Source organism: Amblyomma maculatum, chromosome 8 (genome assembly GCF_055883805.1).
Source record: "Amblyomma maculatum isolate TAMU_Amacu chromosome 8, ASM5588380v1, whole genome shotgun sequence".
Taxonomy (NCBI): domain Eukaryota; kingdom Metazoa; phylum Arthropoda; class Arachnida; order Ixodida; family Ixodidae; genus Amblyomma; species Amblyomma maculatum.
The window spans coordinates 33,440,990-33,465,950 of record NC_139351.1 but is presented as its reverse complement, the minus strand read 5'-3'; the positions used below and the strand labels follow the sequence as shown (position 1 = coordinate 33,465,950).

Sequence of the window (24,961 nt, the reverse complement as noted above, 5' to 3'; positions counted from 1 at the left end):
AAGATTTCTCAAAGTGCCATTAAACCTGCTTGTACATATTTCACCAACTTCGAAGATTCAATCCTACTTCAACCCCGAGTCTCTGCACGCTACCAAGTGAAGGCCGGGTCGACGTAGCCCCAGCGTCACGACAGTCACCGGCAGGACTAGCTAACCATCTTCATGTTCGCGGGCAGTTGGCTCCCGGAAGGCGAGGCTGACTCGGTCGCGCCTCTCTGCCCCCCGTCCGTCAGCGGCTTTCCTTGTCACCTTGGGTCATTTTTTCTCGTCCTCAGAACCATATCCGTCCTCGCCACAGCGCCGGTGCAGCCGTCCTCAGCACATCACCCCCGCATTCCAGCGCGTCATTCATCGACCCTTCTTCGCTGCCGGCTTTCGGACGAAAGTGGTATGAGCGCCAAAAAGTACGAATAGGTCGTGGCTCCCCACTCCCTGCGCAACAAGGATCCGCAGTTCCGGCCCAGGCAGCTAGCCGTCACATTGCTCTTCATCGTGTCTTAAGTGTGCACTAAAAAAATACTATAATGGCACTGTACAAGAGAAGAGCGCAAACTAGCCTCTATGCACTTAATTGTTGTCTTCCGCAACATCACTTTGGATGAGACTAAAAAATAAACAAGAAAAGAAAAAAATGAAACCAAAAGTGAAAATGCTATAAAAGTGCATGACAGTTAGCACATCACATTCCCTTCCTGTTCCGAAAGAAGTATTTTTTTTTTTTTCTTGCGTAGTAAGCGCAACTGATTATCGCTCGACGCCATTGGAAATGTCTCCCATATATCTTGTGTGAGTTGATTTCTTGATGGCACCAAGGTGAATGTTCTGTTAAATAAGAGTTCACATTTATGCTTTGAGCAGTGCGCTGCCAGGTTGCCAGTCGTGCCTCACGCAACGTTTTTATGTGTTTATAAGAGGGAAGGGGCAGAAAGCCTGTAGTTCTGTCCTATGTTCATGCTTTGCGACACAGGCTGAAAAAAGTGGCAGAAAGGCATGAAGTATATGTCGAATGTTTTTCGTAAAAAAAGAAGCCTGAAAAGATTGTGCGCGCAAGTAAACAACAGAGAAAACGGGACCAAATAATTTTTTTGCGGTATAAAGCGCGCTGACAAGTTTGTGGCATGTGTAGAAGGAGTGGTGTACAAGATACGACTCTCGCGGTTGCGGCATATATGTTGATCAGACAAGCAAGTTATATGGCATATTAAAAAAAAAAAAAAGAAAAAAAAACCATGTGCGGGACTTAAAAAATCAGCAGATAATCTGCTTGTGCAACTACTAGCAATCGTTGAGACCATGAACAATGCAGTATTTACAAACATAGTATCTGCTCTCGAATGTCGGAGGCAGCAGAGTCATTGAATTTCCCGATACTTTGATACCAAAGGCGCCCTGGGGTACCACTGCATCGTGCAATTTCCATGGTGCGCAGTTTGCTCTAGGCTGTCACGTACAATTCGGTCCACTGTTAAAGACAACATAAGACCACGAGGCTGCCGCCCTTTACATAGCAATTCCGTGAGAGCCGTCGACAAACGATCGCACAAGGTGGATGCTCAGGAAGCACGGCCGGCTGCTCTTCCCGAGAATGCACATGCTACCGCGAATTCTCGCCAGTTGCCGGCGGCAGTGCTTTGCAAGTGTTTAGATCACGCTATCGCGCGTTCCCTTTAACAATGAACCGTACTGTACACAAATGTAGCACATACAAGAAGATGTCGGGCTACGCGAGGAGCTTGTCCGATGCGCAGAAACCCGCAGCTGGTTGAGCGCCCGGACGTCGTAGGACGTATGCCCAGCAGCGCGAAGAACATCTACTGCGGCGTTTCAAAAAAGATATGAGTTTGAAACGACGCTGCGTACTTTTCGCATCCTTCTTAAAGTTACTAAGCAACGCTTAACGAACGGCTGCCTTCCCTGTGCGACGAGGATGATAATTTTACTAATGCTTCCGCGCGTTTCTACTGGCCGCGCTACCGCCTTGCCCAGAAAAGTGCACACTGAGATGTTTTAATCGTACGCCGACTCAGAAGTGACCTGTCTCACAACACGTTCTGGTCTTGAAGAAGTCTAACCCCTTCCCTCGAATAAACTTGCCAAAGGTACTGCGTCAGTGAGCAACTTGAAGCAGAGCACGCGGCTCCCGAATCTACAGCTCGCTTGCACACAAGCTCCACTGCAGCTTGCTCTGGCGGTTCTGGCTCGTCACTTCAGCCGAAACCAGCGTGCTTCAAAACACAGTACCGACCTCACCTAAGCAAGGTGCAATAGACTCGTCCCTGCCTCTGGTCTCCTCGAGATGGAGCCACCCGTTCACAACCGCGCGCGCTCCAGACTGCGACGCGGTGGTGAGAAGGAGAGAAAGAGATTGGAGAGCAAGGGAAGAACCACGGCGACCTCGCAGAGCGAGCGTGTGAGCGTGTCTCGCTTTTTGCTCGGCGCACGGAGCCTCAGAGTCGACGCGCTGTGCGCCACGCGAACTGGTCGCCGGTGTTGCTCGCTGAAGCAGCGCGTCTGGTCGCTCGAAGAAAGCTCGACCCACCGGCGTCAGGCGTGCACCTGGCTGCCTTCGGTGGAGGCGGTAGCACGACGCGGCGTCCTTTGGCAATCAAGTTTCGCGCGCTGTGTTTGCTGAGCCAGCATATCGCCCCGTCTCATCTCCCGCCGTCAAGGCTTTTCGTCTGATCCCGCCCAGCTGCGGACGGGCACGCAGAGGATATTAGTGCTTGCCGCTGCGTCGAGCGTGTGTGTGTGGTGTCTGTGGCTTGTGGTTCGGTGTTTTCCGCCGTGGCCTGTGCGAATGCAGCTGTCATTTACGAGTGAGCGCTTTGTGACTACCAAACACGGAGCTGTCGTCTGCTTCGCCGAGTGAGTTCGTTAGCGACCGAACGGCGCCTGCTTCTTCCGTTGTGAACTCTTCGTCGGAGTAAACAGTCGCGGAATGCGTGAAACCAAGGTTGACATCGTTTTAGCACTGACTGTTCGCTTTAATAATGTCAGTCGTGTTCGCTGCTATCGTGGTGGAAAAGTGAATATGTTAATGGCGATTTCAACGAGGAGCACACGCTCTCGAAGAGCTTATTTCGCGGAAATGTGATAGCATTGCAATAAAATCAAGAGTCCTGCAAAGAAGTTTCGTTGCAGTAGGTGCGCGTTAGCGGTATGCATCAGTTCGACTGACACGACGTATAGTGCTGGTGTCAACAAGGCGCCCGATCAGACGTGCACACAGTGCAGCAGTTTGGCTCCGAATTTACGGCGAGTGGGAGTTCCGGAACATCACTATCTGCTCCATCGAAGAAGGCGTGTCGCGTGGCCGTCCTTTCCGCGCGAGCGCTTCGACGGATTGTAACGGCAGGCAGTCCATCAAGGGTGACACTCAACGGTCCCTACCCTCCCAGCAAACAAGACAGCCGAACTGACGCTGCAACTTTGGGGCGACAGAGCGTCACGCCGGTCGGTCGTTCCATCGAAGCAGACAGCTCGAGCAGTTGTTTGTCTCGGACGTGGCTCCAGAAAAGAAGTTTGTGCGCGCGGGGTCTTCGCGGTCGGGCATGTGACATCGGGCCGTGATTGATGAAGGTTGCCCGTCGCTCTAGCTAGCGAGAGCTCGTGAGCTCTGAGAGACTTCCGCCGCACGGTCGCCTCAAGTGACAAGGCCTCCCCTGCGAGCACGCGGAGACATCGGCAAATCGAGGGACGACCCCCTTCTAGTCGCTCGTCGTTAACGGCACCATTTTTTATTTATTTGCCCCTTTTCTCGTATAGACACCGGAAACTCCATCGCGTGCCAACCAGAATGATTTGCTATTCGCGGAAGCCAATTCCTTGCCGCCGCTTGCGCGTTTGAATACGAACGTGGCTCAAGCGGTCATCCTTCGCACCTCACGCATCTTTTACAAGCTGTTCTAGCGATCACTAGTCTTCATATTTTACTAGTAAAAGTAAAAAAAGAACGTAGCGTAAGCTCAAGTGCTTGACTGCAGAAAGCACCGCAAACTGAGTTATTTTCGTCCGGACACACGTGCGCGCATACACGATTTGCATAGTCAGCTCGTCGCAACGACAGCCGGCACCGATGGACGACCGCCTGCAGACTCTCTACGAACCTCACGCAGACTAGCGACGTGATTACCTCGCGGCGAAAAGTGTGCCAGCGAATGACGAGCCCCAGCTACGACGTGTACTACAACGCGGCCAAGATGTGTGGGAGGCGGCGGAATTCCATCGCGTGCAACCCCTGGATACTACTACTCCTCCTAACAGCACTGGTGCAGCGCGCCGAATCGGGTCGTCTGCACCGTTCGCGCCGAGGCCAGCAGCCGTCTGCAGCGGCCGACCGAGAAGGTAAGCGGGTCACGACAACGCTTGCAACAGCAGTAAAAAGCTAAACTGCTGCGAAGAACGCAAATTGATAGAAACACTCACCACTCGCATCTCTAGAGGGGGCCGAGAGATATGGTGGGGTTGTGGCTATTACGCGCGCCGTACGTAACCGGCTTTTGTTTTGTAGCTGTTTGTTGCAGAGTTCTTTCATCTTTTTACTTCTTCGTTCGCGCGTTCTACTATCGTCCGCGAAGGCCTGCGCTGTGTGTATAACACACATGGAAGTGAAGGATGAAGGTCCCAATTTGTATGCTCGGCAGCGCCGCCCGGCGACACGAGCTCGCGGCTCCCCTTTGATGTAGGTAGCCAGCCCAGATCGCGCTAAGTGGGCCTCTGTATAAACCTGTAAATCATGCTCTCGCCGGGCGATAAGATCGGCGAATTCGCGCGCGCGATGTTATGTTGTCGCCGAACTTTATGAGGATGCGCCAGCTTATCCCTGCTTGGCCGATAAAGCCCGCCATCCCCAATAATCCCGTAGTATATTGATGAGCTGTATACTCGCCGAAGGTATACACAAACAAGAGCGCACAAATCGATCTGCACGCGCGCGCCGTAGATCTGATCGTCGATCCATGCCGCTGTAAACATGGCCGATTCCTTGCCCACCGCAGAAAAGCCGAACGCATCTGATGGAAACGCTGCCTGAATACTTAAATAAAACCTGAGTCCCCCCCTCGTGCCTTGTGGTGTAGCGCGACCTCGGGATCAAGCTCTATGCTCACCTCCGAGTGGCGGGTTTTGTGAAGATTAAATCTTTCTTGTCCCTCTCAAAGGACTGACTGATCAGCAGCGATTTGTTACCTGGGACGTATCCGGAAAAAGATGGTTTTGCAGAGCTTCTTCTTCCCCAAGCGGGTATGCAGTGAGCGAGTGGAGTGCCGTGAGCGTGGAACAAATGGCGTGTTCTCCACGGGTCGAAGTTGAAACCGCTTTTCCGAGCAGCGCGTCGTGAGGAGAGTACAGATTAGAGAGAGTGCCTTTTGTGTCCAGCCGGCGACGTCCTGTTGAACGAGATGACTGCGCAGTGGCGGCGTGAATGCCTTGCACCCCCCTTCCCGTATCCTTATCAGTGTAGCGTGAGCATGCATTTGTCTTGCGGTGTCTGTTTGAAAGCTGGGGAGATATAAAAGGAACGACCGAGCGGTTATGTTTTCCAGAGGTATTCCTATTTACCATTTACTAGGACCGGCTTTGGCCTCAGTGAAAAGAAAGAGTTGTTGTGGTTTAGTGGCAAATTAAATTGCCTCTGCCCTTGCGTCCGGTATGCAGACTCACGCAGGAAAAGGAGTTATCTCGAATGCGGTTCTGGAGACTGCAGGCTGGCTGACTTCTATGCTGTTTTTTTTTTTTTTTTTTCTCCCATGCCTAAAGAAAATGGCAGCGCGTGCGATCGAGACGGGCGTCTTACAACGCTCGTCATCAGCGCCACCCGGGAAGCTTTGATTCAGTAATTTGATCAAAGCTCCACAAAACAATTGCAGGCAGCATCAGAAGGACTGGACCCGTAAATTACCGCGGCAATCCCGTGCTTTCTCTCTACGGGGGCCAGTTGTTGACGGAAGTGTGTTCCATGACCCCTTAAACGAACGGGACATCAAACTATTGGCTTCCGTGCTTTCCCTGGTTACGGTCGGTATTGAGTCAGCAATGCATTAGGCCACGACCGAATTGGAAGAGGCGGCCCCCGTCCCGCAGATGGTTTTCAATATTTTTTTTCCATTACTTCCTTTCTTGTGGAACATTTAATTCGGATCGTACAGGAAGCGCAGCCAGCAAAGGGCAAACGAAACAGCCTTGAATGTCGCGACCGCTGACCGGGATAGTTTCGCGTTTGTATGATCGTCAAATTGCGAAACTCTGAGCTTACTCCGCAAATCAATTGCGAAGGCAGCCATTATATACGTGACAGCGCTCAGTAATTAAGCAATTAACTAGTTAAATTAGCTAACGAACTTTTTATTTTAAATTTAGGGGACAACGTTATTCGAAAAAAAAAAATGAAGGCCATTGAATAAAGGCTGAGTCTGGTTTTAAAATTTTCGTGGTGGGTAAAGCAGTTCGAAATATTTAAACCAAAATGCAGTTTTTAGCTCGTAAAGCTGACTTCCCGCAATGCACATTTTTAAAATGATGTCGCTTTGTCTATTTTATGGCGTAGAAGCAGTGAGCGTTATTTCCGCGACAATACAAGGCTCAGCCACTAAGTATCTCGCTGGGTATAAAATAACGAATAACAGATAAAGAAAGAAAACAAAAGACATCCGGAATTGTTCAAAAGGTGGCGCTGTAGCATCTTGGCTATTAACGCATTTATTGCTTAAAGCTCCTCTGTCGATGAAATGGCCTCCATACTTGACCGGCTTGCCGCCGATGACATATGGTAATAAGCTGTAATAACGGCGTCATACAAGGAAGCTCTGCCCACAGGCAGCAGCTCCTCGCGCAAGCACTTCCCTATGCCTGATTTAACTCCTGGCCTAATCGCGAAGGTGTCTCGTCGCGCGTTCGTCAGAGCGCGATAGTCAACGTTTATATGACCTAGAATCCCCTGTGTGTACACGATCTCGTTTACCTCCGTCCGCGCGCAGCTAAAAGCCGCAAACGACTCAGCAGCTTCTCTGCAGCCGGGCAGGAATTCTCTCTTTTTCTACGGAGCACGCGTACATGCAGCGTCCGTGCTACATAACGGCAGAAGCGCCTGGAGGCCCGGCAGCCAATTAACGGCCCTTCGTCGCTGGCTTTGTGCGTATATGTACGCGGATCGGGTCGCTGGTAGATAGAAACAAGGCTTTGCGGTGAGGAAATAAAAGTGTAAGACCAAGTGCCGCTACGCTGCTGTTCATATGCGCTCGGCCGCCGTAATTGCACAATTACGGCGCGTGGCGCGCCCGCATAACATTCACGATGATGGCTGCCTGGTACGCCCGTGAATGAGTGCCAATGTTTAGCCAGGTAATCGATGACACCTGGCGGACTATGCTTGCGAGTGTGGGGAAAGGGCCGGCGAAGATGCACACAAAAATGACAAATGTGTATGGGTCCGAACCGAGAGAAAACTGTACACTCCAAGTTGATGCACCAGCATCTTCCCACTTTGCGAATGGCTCATGCATGACGAAGCCCTTTGAAACAACCGGGGAGCATCTACGTACAGCTGAGTGAATGGTCATACACAACTCGTATTTTTCGTCGAAAAAAAAAAAAAAAAAAAGAAGCATGAATGCTGTGTGTGTGTGTGTGCGTGCGGGGGGGAGGGGGGGGGGTGATATGAAGCCGAGAGGAAGGTGGCAGCGGCATGGTGATGGTCGTCTGCCCCTGCCTTCAGCGCTTTCTTAAAATGGCTAGATACCAGACGTCAAGAGTGGAATCACGTGGTTGCAACGTCGCCGGCTCGTTCGCTTCCGGCAAAACTCCTAAAAGTGAAAAATTTTTCACTTCCCAGGAGTCAGTGTGCCGATTCTGTCTCTTCTGTTGCAGTTGCTGCGGACGTAATAGGATAAAACAATCAGTGCGGCCAGCGGACGCTTTTTGGGTGCATGTATTTGTTTCTTGCCCCCCTCTGTTGTTCTCCAGCAAAAACGGCGCGCGCTTGTCCACCCGTTGCGAAGCGAATGGCCCGTGTATCGCCATTGTCTTTGTCGACTTGCCAAAAGTAAAAGGGCGGATTTATGGGTTGCTCTTCACTGGGGCGATTGGCTTTTACCTCCGAAGCTTTTTGTTTTACTTTATTTTGTCGCACGCCTTGGAATATCGAGTGGTTGGGCGACGGAAGGGGGGGGGGGGTGCTCTTATCTGAAGCGTGCCTTTTTTGTTGAATTTTTCTGGACGAAAATATCTGGGCTTGCGCTTTCATGCGCCGTACGTGTTGGGAAACCACCCTCTCACGTCCTGTGGCGTAGGTGCTCGGAGGAAGAGGAAGGGAAAACACTTATTTAATCATTGCTAGATTAGTGGATAGTTGGTCGCCAACCTACACACGCCGTTAATTCCACTTATCTCTCCGAATGCTCACTCCAGAAGGGGGTCCTTGGAGGGAGAGTGAGGCCGTGCAGAAGCAACGTTCGCGACGAGACCATGCAGCATAGTTCACTCGCTTGCTCGAATGTTCGTCGCTCGCACGTAAGCCCGCTCGCCGACTAAACAATGGCCGAGCGTGCGGACGTTTACAGCGCCCCCCTCCTCCCGGCTTCTCGGCCATACATATTACATAGCGCAGCTTCCGGGCTTGAAGCAAGCTCCCGAAACGACCTCCTTAAATCGGTGCTCCTTTAATTGCCGCCTCTGCACCCTTCCCAACACTGTTCGTTGAACGCCCCGTGATGTACTTTTTTTGGTGTGCGTGAGAAGTGCTTTTGCACCATGCAGCGCAGCGCTGGCGGACCCAACGGATCGAAACGTCTGTGTGGCGTGGTGCTTGTGGATGGTCCGGGGTAAGCGTTAGCGCGGTTCTTGTTCAGTGCGTCTCGCGCCAACGTGTGGGGCAGTAAACGGGGATTACTCTGTCCTTGCAGAGCAGTCGTTGTGTTTGCGCGAATGCTCGCGCGTCTCACAAGTTGTTACTCGGCTCCCGAGCCGCGCCGTTACTGTGCGAGCTCCATTTGGGGTTTTACAACGAGGCCCTTGAATTTCCCCTTGCCGCTCATTGCGAAGCCTGGCGTTATTCACAAGTTGGGTGGTAACTGATATGTACCCTCGTTGCTATTGTTGGCGAGCCCTCCTTTGAGTAGCGCGGCAGGTCTTCGGCTTGTCGAGACGATCACGGTGCCGTTCTGTAGCAGGCGCTGGTTTGCGCTGTAGCGTTTTAGACATGACTAATTATAGCCCGGAGGTGCAGCGGTGCTCACTTTGTTAGTTTCCTTTTTCTACCAAGACCGGTTTCTGTTTAACGTGCTCTATTAATCCTCCGTGCACGCAGTTTTCTTGAAGCAGGTATTAAGCATTACGAAGAACAGCGCTCTTTTCCGTAACTTCATGATTTCTCCTACCGGCAGTACATGCATGCCGAACGAGAGGAACCATGTTCGACAAGCAAATGAAAATGCGGTCTCTGAAACGAAGGAAAAGGAAGATAGGAAATAAATTATTATATATCGCACGTTGGCGATGACTCAGCAAGTTCGGTTTTCATTTGTTGGAAGAAATGGACGGTGTGCCGTATGATGGAGGGCTCCGTGAGCAGAAAGACTGAAACAGCACGGATGAGATGGGCTGGTCTCTGGAAATAGAGAGAAAACGAAACGACAAACAAGCGAGGATAATTGCAGAGGCGAAATCAACATCGCGAACCCGTGTCCGCCGCTTGATGTATGTGTTCGCCGCCGCGCTCTTTACGTTTGTCTCGTTGACTTGTTAGGTCTGGTTTGGATGCGTGGCTATATACCCCGCGGGACCTCACGAGAGCAATTGATCACGCCCGTGGAAAGGTTACGGATGTGCCATCGGGCCGGGGCGACGTGCTTGGAGGAAGGAGTTCTGTAGGAAAACATTGAGGGGCGGTAGGGGATTAGAGAGAGAAGATGCATGAGGTGCAGACTGAAATAGACCATGAGGATCCCTTCCATATGCTTCACTTCATTTCGGTTATTCTTTATCTTCCAGCATCCATGGTTTTTCTTTGGTACAATAGTTAACATCCACTGAATGGGGAACTTCTCTTTTCGAAAAAGTCGTCAGCTGTGATTGATTATTATTATTATTTTTTACTATTCTACTACGCGCATCAGTATCCTTGCGTCAGGATTTGCGAATGTTCAATGCGTTTCTGTCAACCATCCGTTACATGTAGATAACTACCGACAACCTCAACTGTTCTGTTTACACATGCACCCGTGAAGCGACATAAAATTTTCTCTCAATGTCTGGGTGTGTGCGACACATCGAAGTGTTAATATGCAACACAACCCCTGTTTGCTGTCTCGCCGTTCTCGTGGAAACTTGGGCTACATATCTCGTGATAATTCGTCGCCCGCTGCTTCTTCTGCTCTCAATAGCAGCGCCGTCTCGGCAGGTGTCTGAGGGCGGGTGTCTCTCACGCTTGGTTGCCTCTGTCGCGGCCTTTATCGATGCGCGTGTTTGTGCTTACTTTTATTGGTGGGTACTGTTTCGTGTGAATGCCGAGTTGACCGGCTCGCCGAGCGTTTGCTGTCACACTGCAATTCTTTGACGCTGTATATAAAATCCTGCGAGGAGATGTGAACTTGAAAGATTTTTTTAGTGTGCGCTCAGCGCACGGAAATAAAAGCGTCATTGTACATCAGGAGCGCGCGGTACGAGATGCGAAGTCTAGCTCTGTATTCTGCGCTGAAATCAAACGGCAGTTGCTAAGTTTCAAAAGGACGCGTCTATGGTAAACTTGCTTCGGAAAAATAATTCAACTGCATTGCTGTTATTACGATCCAAAATACCGCTCGAATTGTATTGCCAATTACTGGACTCAATAGCACCGCTAGGACTGGCATATCAGCCGAAGTTCGCGCGCTTCGAACAGATAAAGGCAGAAGCGAAGCGGTTGCCGGTGTGCGGCGGCCATCGAGTACGGCGACCAGGACGGGCGTTCCATTCCCGTGTGCTGCGGCGGTCAATTACTCCGCCGGGCCGGAACGGCTGAAGCGACCCTCGTCATGCTTTTAATCCGCCGTGGGGAAACGGCTCCAGCGAGGGGCTCACCTCTGTTTGACAAAGAGCGTCAACCAACCTTCTTGACGGAGGGAGCCGAGAGCGGAACCAAGCCTATTCCCCGAACGGGAGATGTACACCAGACCAGCCCCGCATCCACTGTTTGAAGCCCGCTGTCCCAGGAATGGACCCCGGCAGCCTGCACTCGAGTTCACGAAGCGTTCTACCGCTTGGCTCTACGTACTTCGTGGCGACGAGCTTAACCAAGCTCGTCGGACGTAAGCATAGGACGTATCGGACGTAAGCATAGGAGTGCTTCTGCGCCACACATTGTAGTAATTGAATTATCGCAATATAAGTGCAGTACACCAGTGACTTTTCTGGCAATTTGTGATGTCATGCATTACTTTCTGGGCAAGCAAGCAATGCAGTAGCGAATTACTTTCGGGTGGTAATTTGGGAGCAGGTCTTATTAATTCAAATTTACTAGTAGTAAAATGCAGTTCGTCTTTGTGTCCTCTAACATCTATTTTGGCGCATCGAATGCAGTGATAAGATGCTGGATGTTGGTTGGTTGGTTGGTCTGCATGGTCTGTGGGATTTAACGTCCCAAAGCGACTCAGGCTATGAGAGACGCCGTAGTTAAATTGGTTCACAGGAAGGGAAAGGCGCAGTAACTGTCACACTTGCTCTGTGGACACCCGTACCGCGCCGTAAGGGAAGGGAGGAAGGTGGGAATGAAAGTGGAAAGAGAGAAAGAGGAGCCGTAGTGGGGGCGCTACGGAGTAATTTCGACCACCTGGGGATCTTTAACGTGCGCTGACATCGCACAGCACACGACGCCTCTCCGTTTCGCCTCCATCGGGATTCCGGAAATTTCGACCACCTGGGGTTCTTTAACGTGCACCGACATCGCACAGCACACGGTCACCTTGCTTTTCGCCTCCATCGAAAAGCGGCCGCCGAGGCCGGGATTCGATCCCGCGCCCTTGGGAACAGTAGTCGAGCGCCGTAACCACTGCGCCACCCCGGCGGAGCGATACTAATGCTAGTCTTGGATTGCCGTATGCATATCAGACGGCGTATTTCGGACTTGAAGATTGCAGGACGCAGAGGCTCCCGCATCGACCAACGACGGGAATGCGGGCGTACAAACGCGCATGCAACAAATACACGCTGCGTCCGAGCAAAGTTCTGTCTCGGTCTTGAGCGCAGTGAAGGAGCGTTTGGCTGCGCTTCTCGATTGATTGTGCGCTTTATGTTATCTGATTTATTTTATTTATAGGAAGGGAAAGGCGCAGTAACTGTCTCACTTGTTTTTCTGTGGACACCGCAACCGCGCCGTAAGGGAAGGGAGGAAGATGGGAGTGAAAGTGGAAAGAGAGAAAGAGGAGCCGTAGTGGAGGGCTACGGAGTAATTTCGACCACCTGGGGATCTTTAACGTGCGCTGACATCGCACAGCACACGACGCCTCTTCGTTTCGCCTCCATCGAAACGCAGCCGCCGAGGTCGGGTTCGAACCCGGTATGTTATCTTTCTCAAGTTAGGGGAGAGAAGAGAGTGAGTTTGGGGGAGACCGAAGAATGTGCACGTCGCATTTTTTTTTTTTTTTTTTTGGGGGGGGGGGGGGGAGAATTTTGTGTTTTCTTTGCTCCGTCTTTGGGAGAGAATGGCTGAGGCTGCGACGTGGCGCCAACACTACGGGTCAGCTACATTTATATTTTGCTTTTATTTACCAGTTGGTGCCAGGCGATGGGCTTGGGTTGTGCTGACCTTGTAGAGAAGCGACGGTGAACAAGAAGCACCTGCAAGTGACACCGAATTCTTCAAATTGAGCCCTGCGCTTCTGCGTAACACTTCGAACGATTGGATGTGCCGCTGGATGAAGTGAGTGGCGCCACAGATTGTACGATTCCGTACCGGTTCCCGAGGTTGGTTGGTTTGTTGGTTGGTTTGTGGGGTTTAACGTCCCAAAGCGACTCAGGCTATGAGAGACGCCGTAGTGGAGGACTCCGGAAATTTCGACCACCTGGGGTTCTTTAACGTGCACTGACATCGCATAGCACACGGGCGCCTTGCTTTTCGCCTCCATCGAAAAGCGGCCGCCGAGGCCGGGATTTGATCCCGCGCCCTTGGGAACAGTAGTCGAGAGCCGTAACCACTGCGCCACCGAGGCTTTTAAGAATACGTTTTCAGGTAGAGGACTGGGTGGGCTCCGTCAGAAGAGTTCCTGTTCAGCGTGATCAAAGGCAGCCTTTCTTCAAATCTGGGTAAACATTTTCCTCCGGCTCAGCCATCTCAGCTTTAGCGAGAATTTAAATGCCTACAAATATTGCGGTTACGGTTATTACTCTTTCCGTCGAAAAGCCACCGCGGCCTCCGTAGACTGCAGTCGGGAAAAAAAATCCGATTGGCCGACAGGGTCATGACGGATCCCACGCGGGAATTTCAAACACCTCACATTTAAAACGCTAGCGAATTCGGGGTGGCTACAAATGAAGCCAAAATTAGCGAACAGGTCCGTCTTCAGAAAATCGAACTTCAGAAAAGCGAACTTCAGAAAATAGAAATAATGCAATTGTGAGGTATTTTTTGTGACCCCGATGGAAAGAAAAGGAGGAATACTGCGCCGTTGTCCGCTGCCGGTCGCTTTTCGACCCGGTCACGGATTTCGAGGAGAAAGCATTCTCGGTGCAAGTGCGGATCGCACCAAGCTATAGTGCTCTGGAAGATTCAGTTCTATCAAAGTCATTAAAAAGGCCTTCCATAAATATCGCGTGACCTTGTTGCTTGTAAATTATGTCGCACGTGAGATATTAGAGACTTTCTCAATGGTTTTGAATGAAAATGATGGTGGTCACTTGAGCGCTCCTTCAGTTGCGTTAGCTGAGAAAGAAACAATTAGTTGTGTTCTAGCTCTGGTTAACCCTAGTTGAATTGCGACAGCAACGGCGGAAGCTTCTTTTGCCTGCTACATTATTCCCTTATCCCCCCTCCGGGGGGGCGCAGTGGTTACGGCGCTGGACTACTGTTCCCAAAGACGCGGGATCGAATCCCGGCCTCGGCGGCCGCTTTTCGATGGAGGCGAAAAGCAAGGCGCCCGTGTGCTGTGCGATGTCAGTGCACGTTAAAGAACCCCAGGTGGTCGAAATTTCCGGAGTCCTTCACTACGGCGTCTCTCATACATAGCCTGGGTCGCTTTCGGACGTTAAACCTCATAAACCAAACCAACCATTATTCTCCTATCGCGCCCTATCAGTGTAAGGTGCTACATAACTGGGGACACTTAAGCTCATCTTTTAGGAGTATGATGCAGGAGCGTAATCTACAGCCCACATATAAATGAGAAGGGTTCAATGCTGCTGAACCGAATGTTGGAGCGAAAGCATTAGCTGCCGGTGACCGAGCGTTCTTCTTCTTCGTCTCCTTATTCTTGTCCTTCGCGGCTGTTCAAGGTCAAATGTGGCCCTTCCCGGGACGACGCGACGGGCCGAAACCTGGCGAAGTATTGCTATGGCAATAAAGATTTTTCTATCGGAACAGTAAGGGAGGGTGATATGATGCCTGTCAATGCCCTACACTGCTTCCGAGTCGTCGCTGCACGGTTCTGTAGATTGATAGCGTTTGGCACCCAGGTAGAAAAGTGTATACAAGTTACACGCCGATGCTGCACTTTCTAGCGCCACTCGTTGCTCGAGCCCTGTCGCTTCGTCCCCATTAAACTCGAACTTTCTGCGTCGAAATTCAAATCCCTTCTGAGAGATAACAGTCGCTGCCGTCTCGCCCCGTTGGTACCTTCCTGCGCCTCTTTCTGAATCTGGCGGCGCGGAGTAACCTGGTCCCCGCGATAATCTTTCCTGATTAGACGCGTCAATTACGCGGGTTCAAGCGGGATTAGCGCGGATCAGTCGGCACCGTAAGGATGAGACAGGCAGAGAGAGAGCGGGCTGCGCTGGGACGCCATCCGTCGCTCGGAGCCCCTTTTCCCTCGTCCCTTCCCTTTGTTCTTCCTTCTATTTACCTTCCGTGCCCTTCTTCCCCGAAATCCCGGGTAACAAACGACGCGCTTTTGAAGGCGCTTTAATTTGGCTAGGGAGAGAAAGTGCGAAGCTCAGCCAGTACCTTCAATGCCGCACAATATGTCAGCGGCAACGGTGCGTGCGTGCGTGCGTATCAGTCGTTCGTCCGATGTGTGTGTGTGTGTGTGTGTGTGTGTGTGTGTGTGTGTGTGTGTGTGTGTGTGTGTGTGTGTGTGTGTGTGTGTGTGTGTGTGTGTGTGTGTGTGTGTGTGTGTGTGTGTGTGTGTGTGTGTGTGTGTGTGTGTGTGTGTGTGTGTGTGTGTGTGTGTGTGTGTGTGTGTGTGTGTGTGTGTGTGTGTGTGTGTGTGTGTGTGTGTGTGTGTGTGTGTGTGTGTGTGTTCGAGGGAGGTGTCAGTGGTGTCAAGACAAACGAGCTCTGCGATGGCATCGTGCAGTGGAGGTCCATGAGGCGCACGGATTAAGGTTGTTGAGCGCGGCTTATCTCCCCTTTCGGGCTAAAGAAGTGGGCATGCGGGTTTGTTTGGGCATGAATGATTAAGGGCGGGGCCTCTGGGGTGCCAAGAGAGACGTCGGTTGCGACTGATAAGCCTTAGAGGAAAAGACAAAGAAAGTCACCAGGGGGTTGTGTTTTGAGATTGGTTCACTTTTGTAATAGCACAAAAAAGAAGAGCAAACAAACCTGTAAACACGAATCCTTTTCTGTGTGGTCGTTCCACGTGCAACCGCTTTGCTTGGCTTACCCCTGGATGGGCACTTCTTACCAATATCAATCCGTTGTTGAAACTTTAGTCTCCGGCCTTTGCTGGAAGTCCTTCCTTTCGTGAAATTAGGGGAGCAGTTGAAGGGATATATCTCTTTCAATATCCTTCCGTCAGAAAACAAAATTTTCCAATTTCAGACTTTCTGCCGATGTGAGAGCAACTTCGTATCAGTCGTTCGTCCGATCATTGGAATAAATCCACGCAGCGGTACTTTAACCAGCAGTTTTCACAGGTATACAAACTATAGTATGCACTGGTCTCAAGATATCTTACTTCATTTGCTTGCGCCTCGTTACTGTCTCAAGATATGGTCCCGACGGGGCTTGTTTACTAGGAATAACAACTGCCTTCCTTCTACAGCGTTCGCGGATTCAGATTACGATATCTCATTGCAGCTGATTAGGGGAGGAGAACGGACACGAGGGCTAAGTTCCGACGATGGTTTACATTCCAGATGGAAAAGAGATCGGTTCTTCCTATACTCCTCTTTGAGTGGCCCCAGGATTTGCGCGTGTTGTTGCGTTACGTAAGCGCATCAGTTCAACATCACGAACAAGAACCATGAAAAGAGTAACGTTTCAAGGGTTCAGTTCAAACACTGCACACGTTTCAAGCGATTCCACGTCCTTCCAGAAGAAATGACGATTGACAAACACCGGAGAAGTTTGGCCATTCCGGGAAGACTAACACAGAAACAAATTTTAGCCTTTGGTTGCAAAGTGACGAACAACGTGATTTTGGATCACCGCTCTATTCCTCCGCTGCTCTCGTTAGATCAACTTTAGTGACCTTTTCCCCTGATTAATTAATAGTGACCTTTTCTGATTGAAGTCCGCACGAATGCGGAACAAGCGAAAGAATAAAGCGGTAAGATTGGTCAAAATTATTGCGACCAAAATTTGACGTGTGGGATACCGCCAGTTTTAAATGTTTTCCCCGAGCTATTTGCTATGATAATGGAAAGTCGAAGTAACCAAAGCTATAAAAGAGTTATTCATTAATGTTACTCTTTTAGCATTTCTGTGTCACTAAAATTGTCTTTTTTTAGGAAGGCGGTTCGACTTCATACGTATTATTTTTCTTTAGCTTTCGTTTTGTGATATATAGTTCGGCTATTGTCAGATGCTTTGGATGTTTGCTTATTTTTTGCTTGTTTTTTTTTTTAAATATATATATGAGGGCAGGTCTTAAGTCCCTTGTAACGTCTTCTGCCTGCTCGTCCTTGGTTTGCATATGCTTTGTCAGCCAAAACTTAAAGAAATTAGCAACGACCACCGCCACTGTCCTCGCGGTGCTCAAAATTGATGCTTCAAGAAAGAGTTAGTGGCGTGGTCGCGGCTAATGAGAATGCTGTGACATAAATGCGACAAATTTAGAAATGCGTACGTTTAGATGTATAGATTTAACACCGCAAAGCGATTCGGACTGCCAGGAATGCCGTAGTGTAGGGCTCCAGATATTTTCACCACCTGGGGTTTTTTAACGCGCACTTGAGAGGTTCGCCTTTGTTTTTACCTCCATCGAAAAGCGGCCGCCGCGGTCGGAATTTGAACCCGCGTCCTTGCGTTCACACTCGAGCGCCCTTACCACTGTGCCATCACGGCGGAGCAGAAACGCGTAGTGTGATGGGCCTAGATGATATACGCAATTCAAGTGTCATTGCTGTAGGCATACGGTTCTGTACTGTGAGTAGCAATGCGTTTCTTGAATGGATGGACGGATGGATGGAATATAGGAGCGTCCCCTTTGAAACGGGGTGGTAGCAGTAGCTATCATGCTCATTTTTCTCCCTATATCTTAACTATTGATTTAGATTGGTTAACTAAACCAGCATTCTATTTATTAAATTTTGCTCCTACGTTACTAACATTATGTCACTTCTCTGCTTTTAAGCCACCAATCTTCCAGTCGTTTTTTGCTAGTTTCCACCGCCGGTTTATTCACCCGGCCACTGTTATCTCTAAACCCCAGAGCTTCAGGACTGCGCCTGCACCAACTTCCGGATGGATACCATTACATTCGAGTATAATATGGTCAATTCTTTCACTGGAGTTACCACATACAGCACATATGCGTCATCTCCATTGTTAAATTTCTTTTTGTAGCTGCGTATTCTAAGGCACCCTGATCTAGCTTCAAAAAGTAGGGCACTGCATGTGCACCTTGCAATGGGCACCTTGCATGTGGCGCCGCCTGGCGCAGTATCGTCCGGCTCGGACGGAAGGCCCGCAGCGACAGCGATGGAAGTATGCGACCACGCCACTGCGGCGCCCTAGGAATCGAGTGTATGTATACGTTGCCATGATCACGCATCGTCGACTTCGAAGCACCGTACGTCAATACACGCACAGCTCGATCGCATTTCTTTGTGCGAATTGCGCCCGTGTGTCTGTTAAGGGTTATCAAAGCCTGTGGCGGAAGCGCAAGGCAATAAAGCATATTTAATGACGTATCCAATGGAAATGTGTTAAAGAAATTACTCCTTTATAACCGGCGTGTTTGGAAAGTGGAATCGGTCGTATATAGCAGTGCTCGAATGGCTGGTCCGCCATATAGACATTGATCTCTGAGCGGCACTGTCTGGGATATTTCCGAGGGCAGGCTTGCAGATTCGTTGAGACACTGAATCACTCGAAATAGCTTTGGTTGTTTTATTAACGCGAAAGCGTTACTTCGCTATGTTCACAGATTTCTGTCCGCAGACCGCGTCCGCAAAATTGTGTCCGCAGCAGTTGCGGGTAATTGAGAAGTGGTAGAGGCTAATAGTAATGAGTGGTGTCAATCGATAGAGGCTGACGTAATGTTGCCGCAGAAAAAATAATTAAGCTAATAAGTTAATTAGGTAATTAATTAGGATAACTAGTTCACAGGAAAGGAAGCGCGGTATCTGCCACACTTGTTCTGTGGACACCTGAACCGCTCCGTAAGGGAAGGGAGGAAGGTGGGCGTGAAAGCGGAAAGAGAGAAACGGGTGCTGGTAGTGAGTATGACGTCAAAGACGTGACGTCACGCAACCAGAAGTAGAGCCGCAAAAAGGTCATAGGAAAGGATTGGCGCGCAGTTTGAGATCACCAAAGAATAAAAGGGGCAAACAAGAACTGAAAAAATGTGAGGTGGAGGATGTGCATCACACAACCGGAAGTAGAGCCGAAAAAGGGCATAGGAAGGGATTGGCGCTCAATTTTAAAGTAACCAAGACTAAAATGGGCAAACAAGAAGTGAATTAAGCTACTAGAAGCAGCCAGAAGCAACCAACAGCAGCATCCGTGCTTTCGCATTACTCCAATGTAGATTCTGCAGTGCTCTTTAATTTTTTGAGGGATAAAGATGATAGAGGACCTCGCCCGCGTTACTAAGATACCGTGGGAATTGTCTGGTTTATTATTTTATGTTCCTTTAATTTGCCACTTAGCGCAGATAAAACAAATAAGTAGCGGTAGTTATTAGATATCGCTTCATGGTCCCCGTCCACGAGACAGTGGTTTGATAACTTGGTTCACACTGAGTTCAGTTTAGTTCAGTTCAGTCCTTCAGTCGTGTCCGACTCTTCGTGACCCTGACCGTATCACGCCACGCTACGGGCGTATAATTTTTCTCCTTTCAACCCTTGCTTTTTTGGATGCACGTTGCATGCCTGCGCTGTTGCCACCAGATTAATGGGTAATCCTTAAACAGCTAATGATTTCGGCAAAGTCAGAGGAAACTAGAAAAGGATGGAGGGGAACCTCATTCCGCTAGCCGACGTCTCTGAAAATGGACTTGCCCATACGGAGACAAGCACGCTTGTCGAAAAACGGACTGAGGTTCCCCTCAGCTATGCACACCGCTCAGCCTATGCGATATGCGCGGTATACAGCCGCTTCGAACACATCACATCAGGCTCTATCATTGCTCGAACATCCATATAAGCGGAATAATCCGCTATAGCCATCGCGATAGTCTCTTCCACTGCCACCCTCAGCGATTCTAAAACTGCCATACAAAATTTCGCCCGAGGCCAGATACATACTGCCTCTCACAAAATCCGAACTGCCAACTTTCAACCACCTCGACCCATAGAACTTGTCTGAGTAAGCCCATTCGGGCAACCCCGGTGACGAAGCGGCCCATTCTGCTGCTCGAGCATACGTCGACCGAGCAACAGATACCGAGGACCTAGGCAGCACCAGAGATCGGCTGATCACGTACAACGGCGTTACAATACACTACCGCTCTGAAAGACTTCACTATCCTCCACCACACCCCTCCCTAACTAAACCACAAGTAACGTGGAGTCAGCACCTTCCCCTCCCCAGCACTGCTGGTACTCTTCTCCCCGTCTAGTCATCAATCCGAATGTTCCCTTTGCGGGGCCCCGAGAGCTACATTCAAATATATTATGTTCGTATACCCAGAGTTTTATCCACCGGCCAAATTGGTCCTTACGGACAACGAGGGTTGGGAGATCGCGGTCTCCAGCTCAGAGCCGGCCTCACAAACGAGGCTGGTCGACTGGGCTGAAGCGGTCGCCGTGGGGCACGGCTTGCCGGCTACCAACCGTGATCAGGAGCCGGACCAGCCCTTGTAATATTTCGCGGAGTCCACCAAATAGTTTTTCACCTCACCTCACCTCACCTCACCTCACTCACTCACTCACTCACTCACTCACTCACTCACTCACTCACTCACTCACTCACTCACTCACTCACTCACTCACTCACTCACTCACTCACTCACTCACTCTCAGCCCTGTTTGGTTTCCTTTCATTTTGTGCACCCATCTTCACCGCGTTCTATCAGTTCTATCAGGCCCGTTCTATCATTATATCAAAGAGGCGTCCGTGCGCTGTGCAATCATATCAGTGCACGTGAAAGATCTCCAGGTGGTCGAAATTACTCCGGAGCCCTCCACTACGGCGCCCCCTTCTCTCCGCGTTCACTCACACATTTCTCTCTTCCTTACGACGTGGTTCAGGTGTCCAATTAATATTATTATTATTCATTATTATTATCATTATTATTGCTATTGTCTGAAAGCACGAAACATACGTATGAATGGCTTGCACCACCATCAAAGCCGATAGGGCTCTTATAAGCGGCTAGCTAGAGATTATATATACATGTGGAGACTGAAGTCAAAGTCCGGTCCTTTCACCTCTACAAATATCGTCTCCAGCCGGCGGCTAGATACAAAACTGTCGGCTTCTTTCACGGTGCACGCATTCCGTAGACTTTTGTCCCCAACTGCACTTCTGCTGCGCTTGCATCTACACGCAGGCATGAATCGACTGGATGCAAACTTCATCGCTGACATGTATACTCTTCCGACGGGCTAACTGCACAGAAGGGAAGCATTTCGGGCATTGCCCTCGCCGACGCTGGATAGACTGCAGTCAGTGAAAAAAAGAAAAAAGAAAAAAAGTGGAGAGTCGATATTTGCGCTCGGCAAAAGTACTGCGTTCCCAAAGATAAAATGGGGCTTGCGATGGCCGTGACTCGAAGCCAGAGCACAGAGAAAGATCGCTGGCTTTAGTTAGCGACGGGGAACAGTGGTAGCGCGCCGCGATCCTGCGTAGTTTACTGGGCCCGCACATGTAAAACTGTGCAGCACTGCTGATGCTGCAACGAACTGGCGCCCCATTCAAAACAGCCGTGCGCACCAATGGCGTCTCTCATAGCCTGAGTCGCTTTGGGACGTTAAAGCCCACAACCAATGCGCTATGTTCAGTTGCGGCGTGGTTGCCGTCGCGTCGTCTCTTCGAGGAATAACGTTTGCAAGCGACGATGCGGAGCACCGAACACAGACTCCGAAAACATCTCAGGCGGCTCAGATTCGAGGCACAATGTGATTTGTCGATTTTGATTTGAAATACCCAAGAAATTCTAAATGGTCGCAATGCGGCCGCGACCGCTACTCTGTGGTCGATTTTCTCATTGGTTGAAACACACGCTTGAAGTGCTATAGTGTGTGCATCAACAATACGAATAAAGTTAAGTGATTTGGCTCATCGGTCTAAGTCCCAAATCGACACAGGCCGGATAAGTACGCGGATAATTTCGGCTTCCGGAGGTTCTTTAACGCTCACAGAAGCTGAGAAAGTCGCGAAATAAGCGGCGTCGTGGCTCCTGTCGGAGCCCGGCGCTACTGCTCGCCATGCGCACTGTACCTAACAGTGAACTGCTTGCTAAGTGGCTGGCACATTCGCTGCAATGTTTTCTTCCTTTTTCTTTTTTTTTTTAGACAGTGTGCGAGCGAAAGCGGGGTTGAGCAAAGGCGAAGGCGTCGTGTCACGCGTCAGCTGATTTCTTCAGTGTTCCACTTCGTCGGCGGCCTTTTTTGAAGGAGGCGACGCCGCTGAGTGAGCATATTTCCGGCAGCCCTGTGGAGATGACGTCGGCGCTACGCGGCGCTGGAGCGATGCGCAGGCTAGAGTTCTTGTAGCGACCCCCATTTGACCCCTCCTCTTAGAAAGGGTTGAAGTTGACGTTTCGGTCGGAAGAGAAACAGGAACGCATCTCCCGGCAGATTTTTATCGCTTTTTTCACGGATGGCTACAGACGCCTGGCCTGGAGTCTGTTAGGCAGCCCATGTGTACACTCTGCGCCTGGGTCCCATTTCCCGCTCTGGACGAGCACGGCTTATATGGCCAGATCGGGAGTGGGCTGTGCTGAATCGAGATAAGCCTTACGCCTGTTGAAATTTACCGTTTTCGTTTTGTCATCTTGCGCGAAGTTTCGCTATTAGACGTATGCGATTGAATTGTTGATTTTAGTTCCATAAATTATTCAGTGTTGTAGTGTATTTGAGGAAAAATAGTTGCTAATAGAAACAAGTCTACGACTATAACTATACTCGCTGAAGACTTTTTTTTTTTTTTTTTTCACCGTTGTGGAAGCTTCTGGCTAGCTTCGACCGACTAGGGTATTTAACTTTCGCTAACATCGCACAGTACACGGGCTCCTTGCTTTCCGCCTCCATGCAGATGCCGTCGCGTATTTAGGTTGTTCAGCAGTCGAGACCCTAACCATACACTGTACCGTGACTAGCATGACACAGCGGCCGAGGGACGGAAAGGGGCGGTGTTGTATTAACTGTTATTCGTTGTGCAGGTAGAGAAGGCTTGGTTTCGGCGCTATGGAGTTGGCTGTATGTTCTTCCGTAAACGTTTTCGCGCCGTGTAAGCCCGTGAACTTTGCTTGAACGATATGGTTCCTGTTTTGTTTTCCGGGAAGGCCCCTGGCAGTCCAGAAGCCCTTTGGCCTCCGCTTCTTGCTTGAGCCGATCTAGCAGCCTTTAGCTGATTGTTTGAGCTAGTGGCTAGCAGGGCATTTTCTTATGTTAAGAAGAGCGCGATAGGGAAGGATTAGTTTTGGCTACGTGCTTTTGCGGGCAGGTGCACATGTTGTCGTATACGTTAGCTTGGCAAGGGGTGCATTGGAATGGTGGTAAGGTGGGACGGCTGCCTGACACGATCCTTCGGTTACTTTGCCTCGTCATTATTTTCTCTGGCGCCATATTTAACCGGGCGTGCTAAGGAAGTCGTAGGGATAAAAAATATTACCTGGGAATTTCTCATGTCTAATATGTTCAGTTACATGCTTTACCAGCACTATAGGTTTTGGGCGGAAGCTATAGAATAAGAATGCAAAACGAGTTGATTTGACCGTCGAGGAAAAATGTTTTTTTGGAGGCTACCGTCAGCCCACCCAAGAAGGTATAGGTATACGAGGAAATAAGAACGGATGAAGGATCGGGCGTCTCCTGCGTGTGCCTGTGTGGGTGCCGCCTCCTTATCCACGAACAGCATGTATAAGAGCGCAACAAAAACGTGTCGACACGGCGGCTGCGTTTCGGTGGAGGCGAAACGAAGTGGCGTCCGTGTGCTGTGCCATGTCAGCGCACGTTAAAGGTCCCCAGGTGGTCGAAATTACTCCGTAGCCCTCCACTACGGCTCCTCTTTCTCTCTTTCCACTTTAACTCCCACCTTCCTCCCTTCCCTTACGGCGCGGTCCAGGTGTCCACATAGCAAGTGTGACAGATACTGCGCCTTTCCCTTCCTGTGAACCAATTATTATTATTATTATTATTATTATTATTATTATTATTATTATTATTATTATTATTATTATTATTATTATTATTATTATTATTATTATTATTATTATTATTATTATTATTATTATTATTATTATAGGAGAAGGGACCGTCGGCGCCGTTGTTGTTCCTTCTCCTCTTTGTCCCGTTGTGTTGCGCTCATACATTATTGTTCGTCATGGTTCACCAACTTGCCCAATCAGCCGTACTTCTACAGTCCTTATCCACTTTCGTCCTCTTCGCATTTCGCTCCCACGCGGGGCTGCTCGAGCCACCACGCCGAGTGAGGCAGTGTAGATACTGTGCCTTCTCTCTTCCTTATTACCTCATTTTACGTGATTGAATTGACTGCTCCCTATAATGCAACTCAAGCTTGGCAGCAACTAAAGGGCTAAGCAAAATCAGATCAAGGATCCTGTAAGTTGGCGGATCATTGGAAACGGGTTAGCTTCACCATTAGTCGAAGGACTGCAATAATGCGCTCCTGGCTGCTCGTGACACACAAAACGTGAAAACGCAAAACCAGTTGAAGCCCTACAGTTGCGAAAGTTAGGCAATGGATCGAGAAGTCGTCGTCCGCGGCTGTTGTGTGCTTGTAATTTAATTCTATTGGCACTATAGCTACTATATGTGTACTGCTCCTATACAAGTCGCAGTGGAGCTGAATGACATGCATCGAATAATAGGCAAAGATTCCGTTCTGCAGTCGAGAAGTGAGCGCTAATCTGCCTCGAGCAGCTGTGTCATTTCGTTGTTTGCAACTGAACTGTAAAGGCTGCCCTTTACAGTTCTAGTTTACAGGGACCGGAGGACGTGTATTCTGCAATGCACGTGCTCTTTTAAACTCCCCAGGTGCTTTTAAAGCTCCCAGGTGCTCGACATTAACACCTTCCTTAAACACAGCTTAAGATCTTTGATACCATACCATACATACCTCACCATACCATTTCATACTGCAACAGTTTGCATCATCCCTTAATTGGGGTGAACAGGGCGTGTCCTTCAATGTGCAGGCGCTGTTAATGCAATAAAAAGTTTGGTCACGCTTTATTCTTAGCATTTTTATCATAGTCGTCGGTACTGA

At 49.7% G+C, this 24,961-nt stretch overlaps 1 protein-coding gene across 1 annotated transcript in view; it reads left to right on the top strand.

Moving 5' to 3' along the window:
* Positions 1-2,442: 2,442 nt before the first annotated feature.
* The window catches only part of LOC146180867 (tyrosine-protein kinase transmembrane receptor Ror-like), a 389,432-nt gene continuing 366,913 nt past the window's right edge, over positions 2,443-24,961 (top strand). The window contains exon 1 of the mRNA XM_084576195.1: positions 2,443-4,344. Within this exon, the coding sequence (XP_084432321.1) occupies positions 4,158-4,344 (187 nt within the window). The 5' untranslated portion in view covers positions 2,443-4,157. The remainder of the gene's footprint in view (positions 4,345-24,961) is intronic.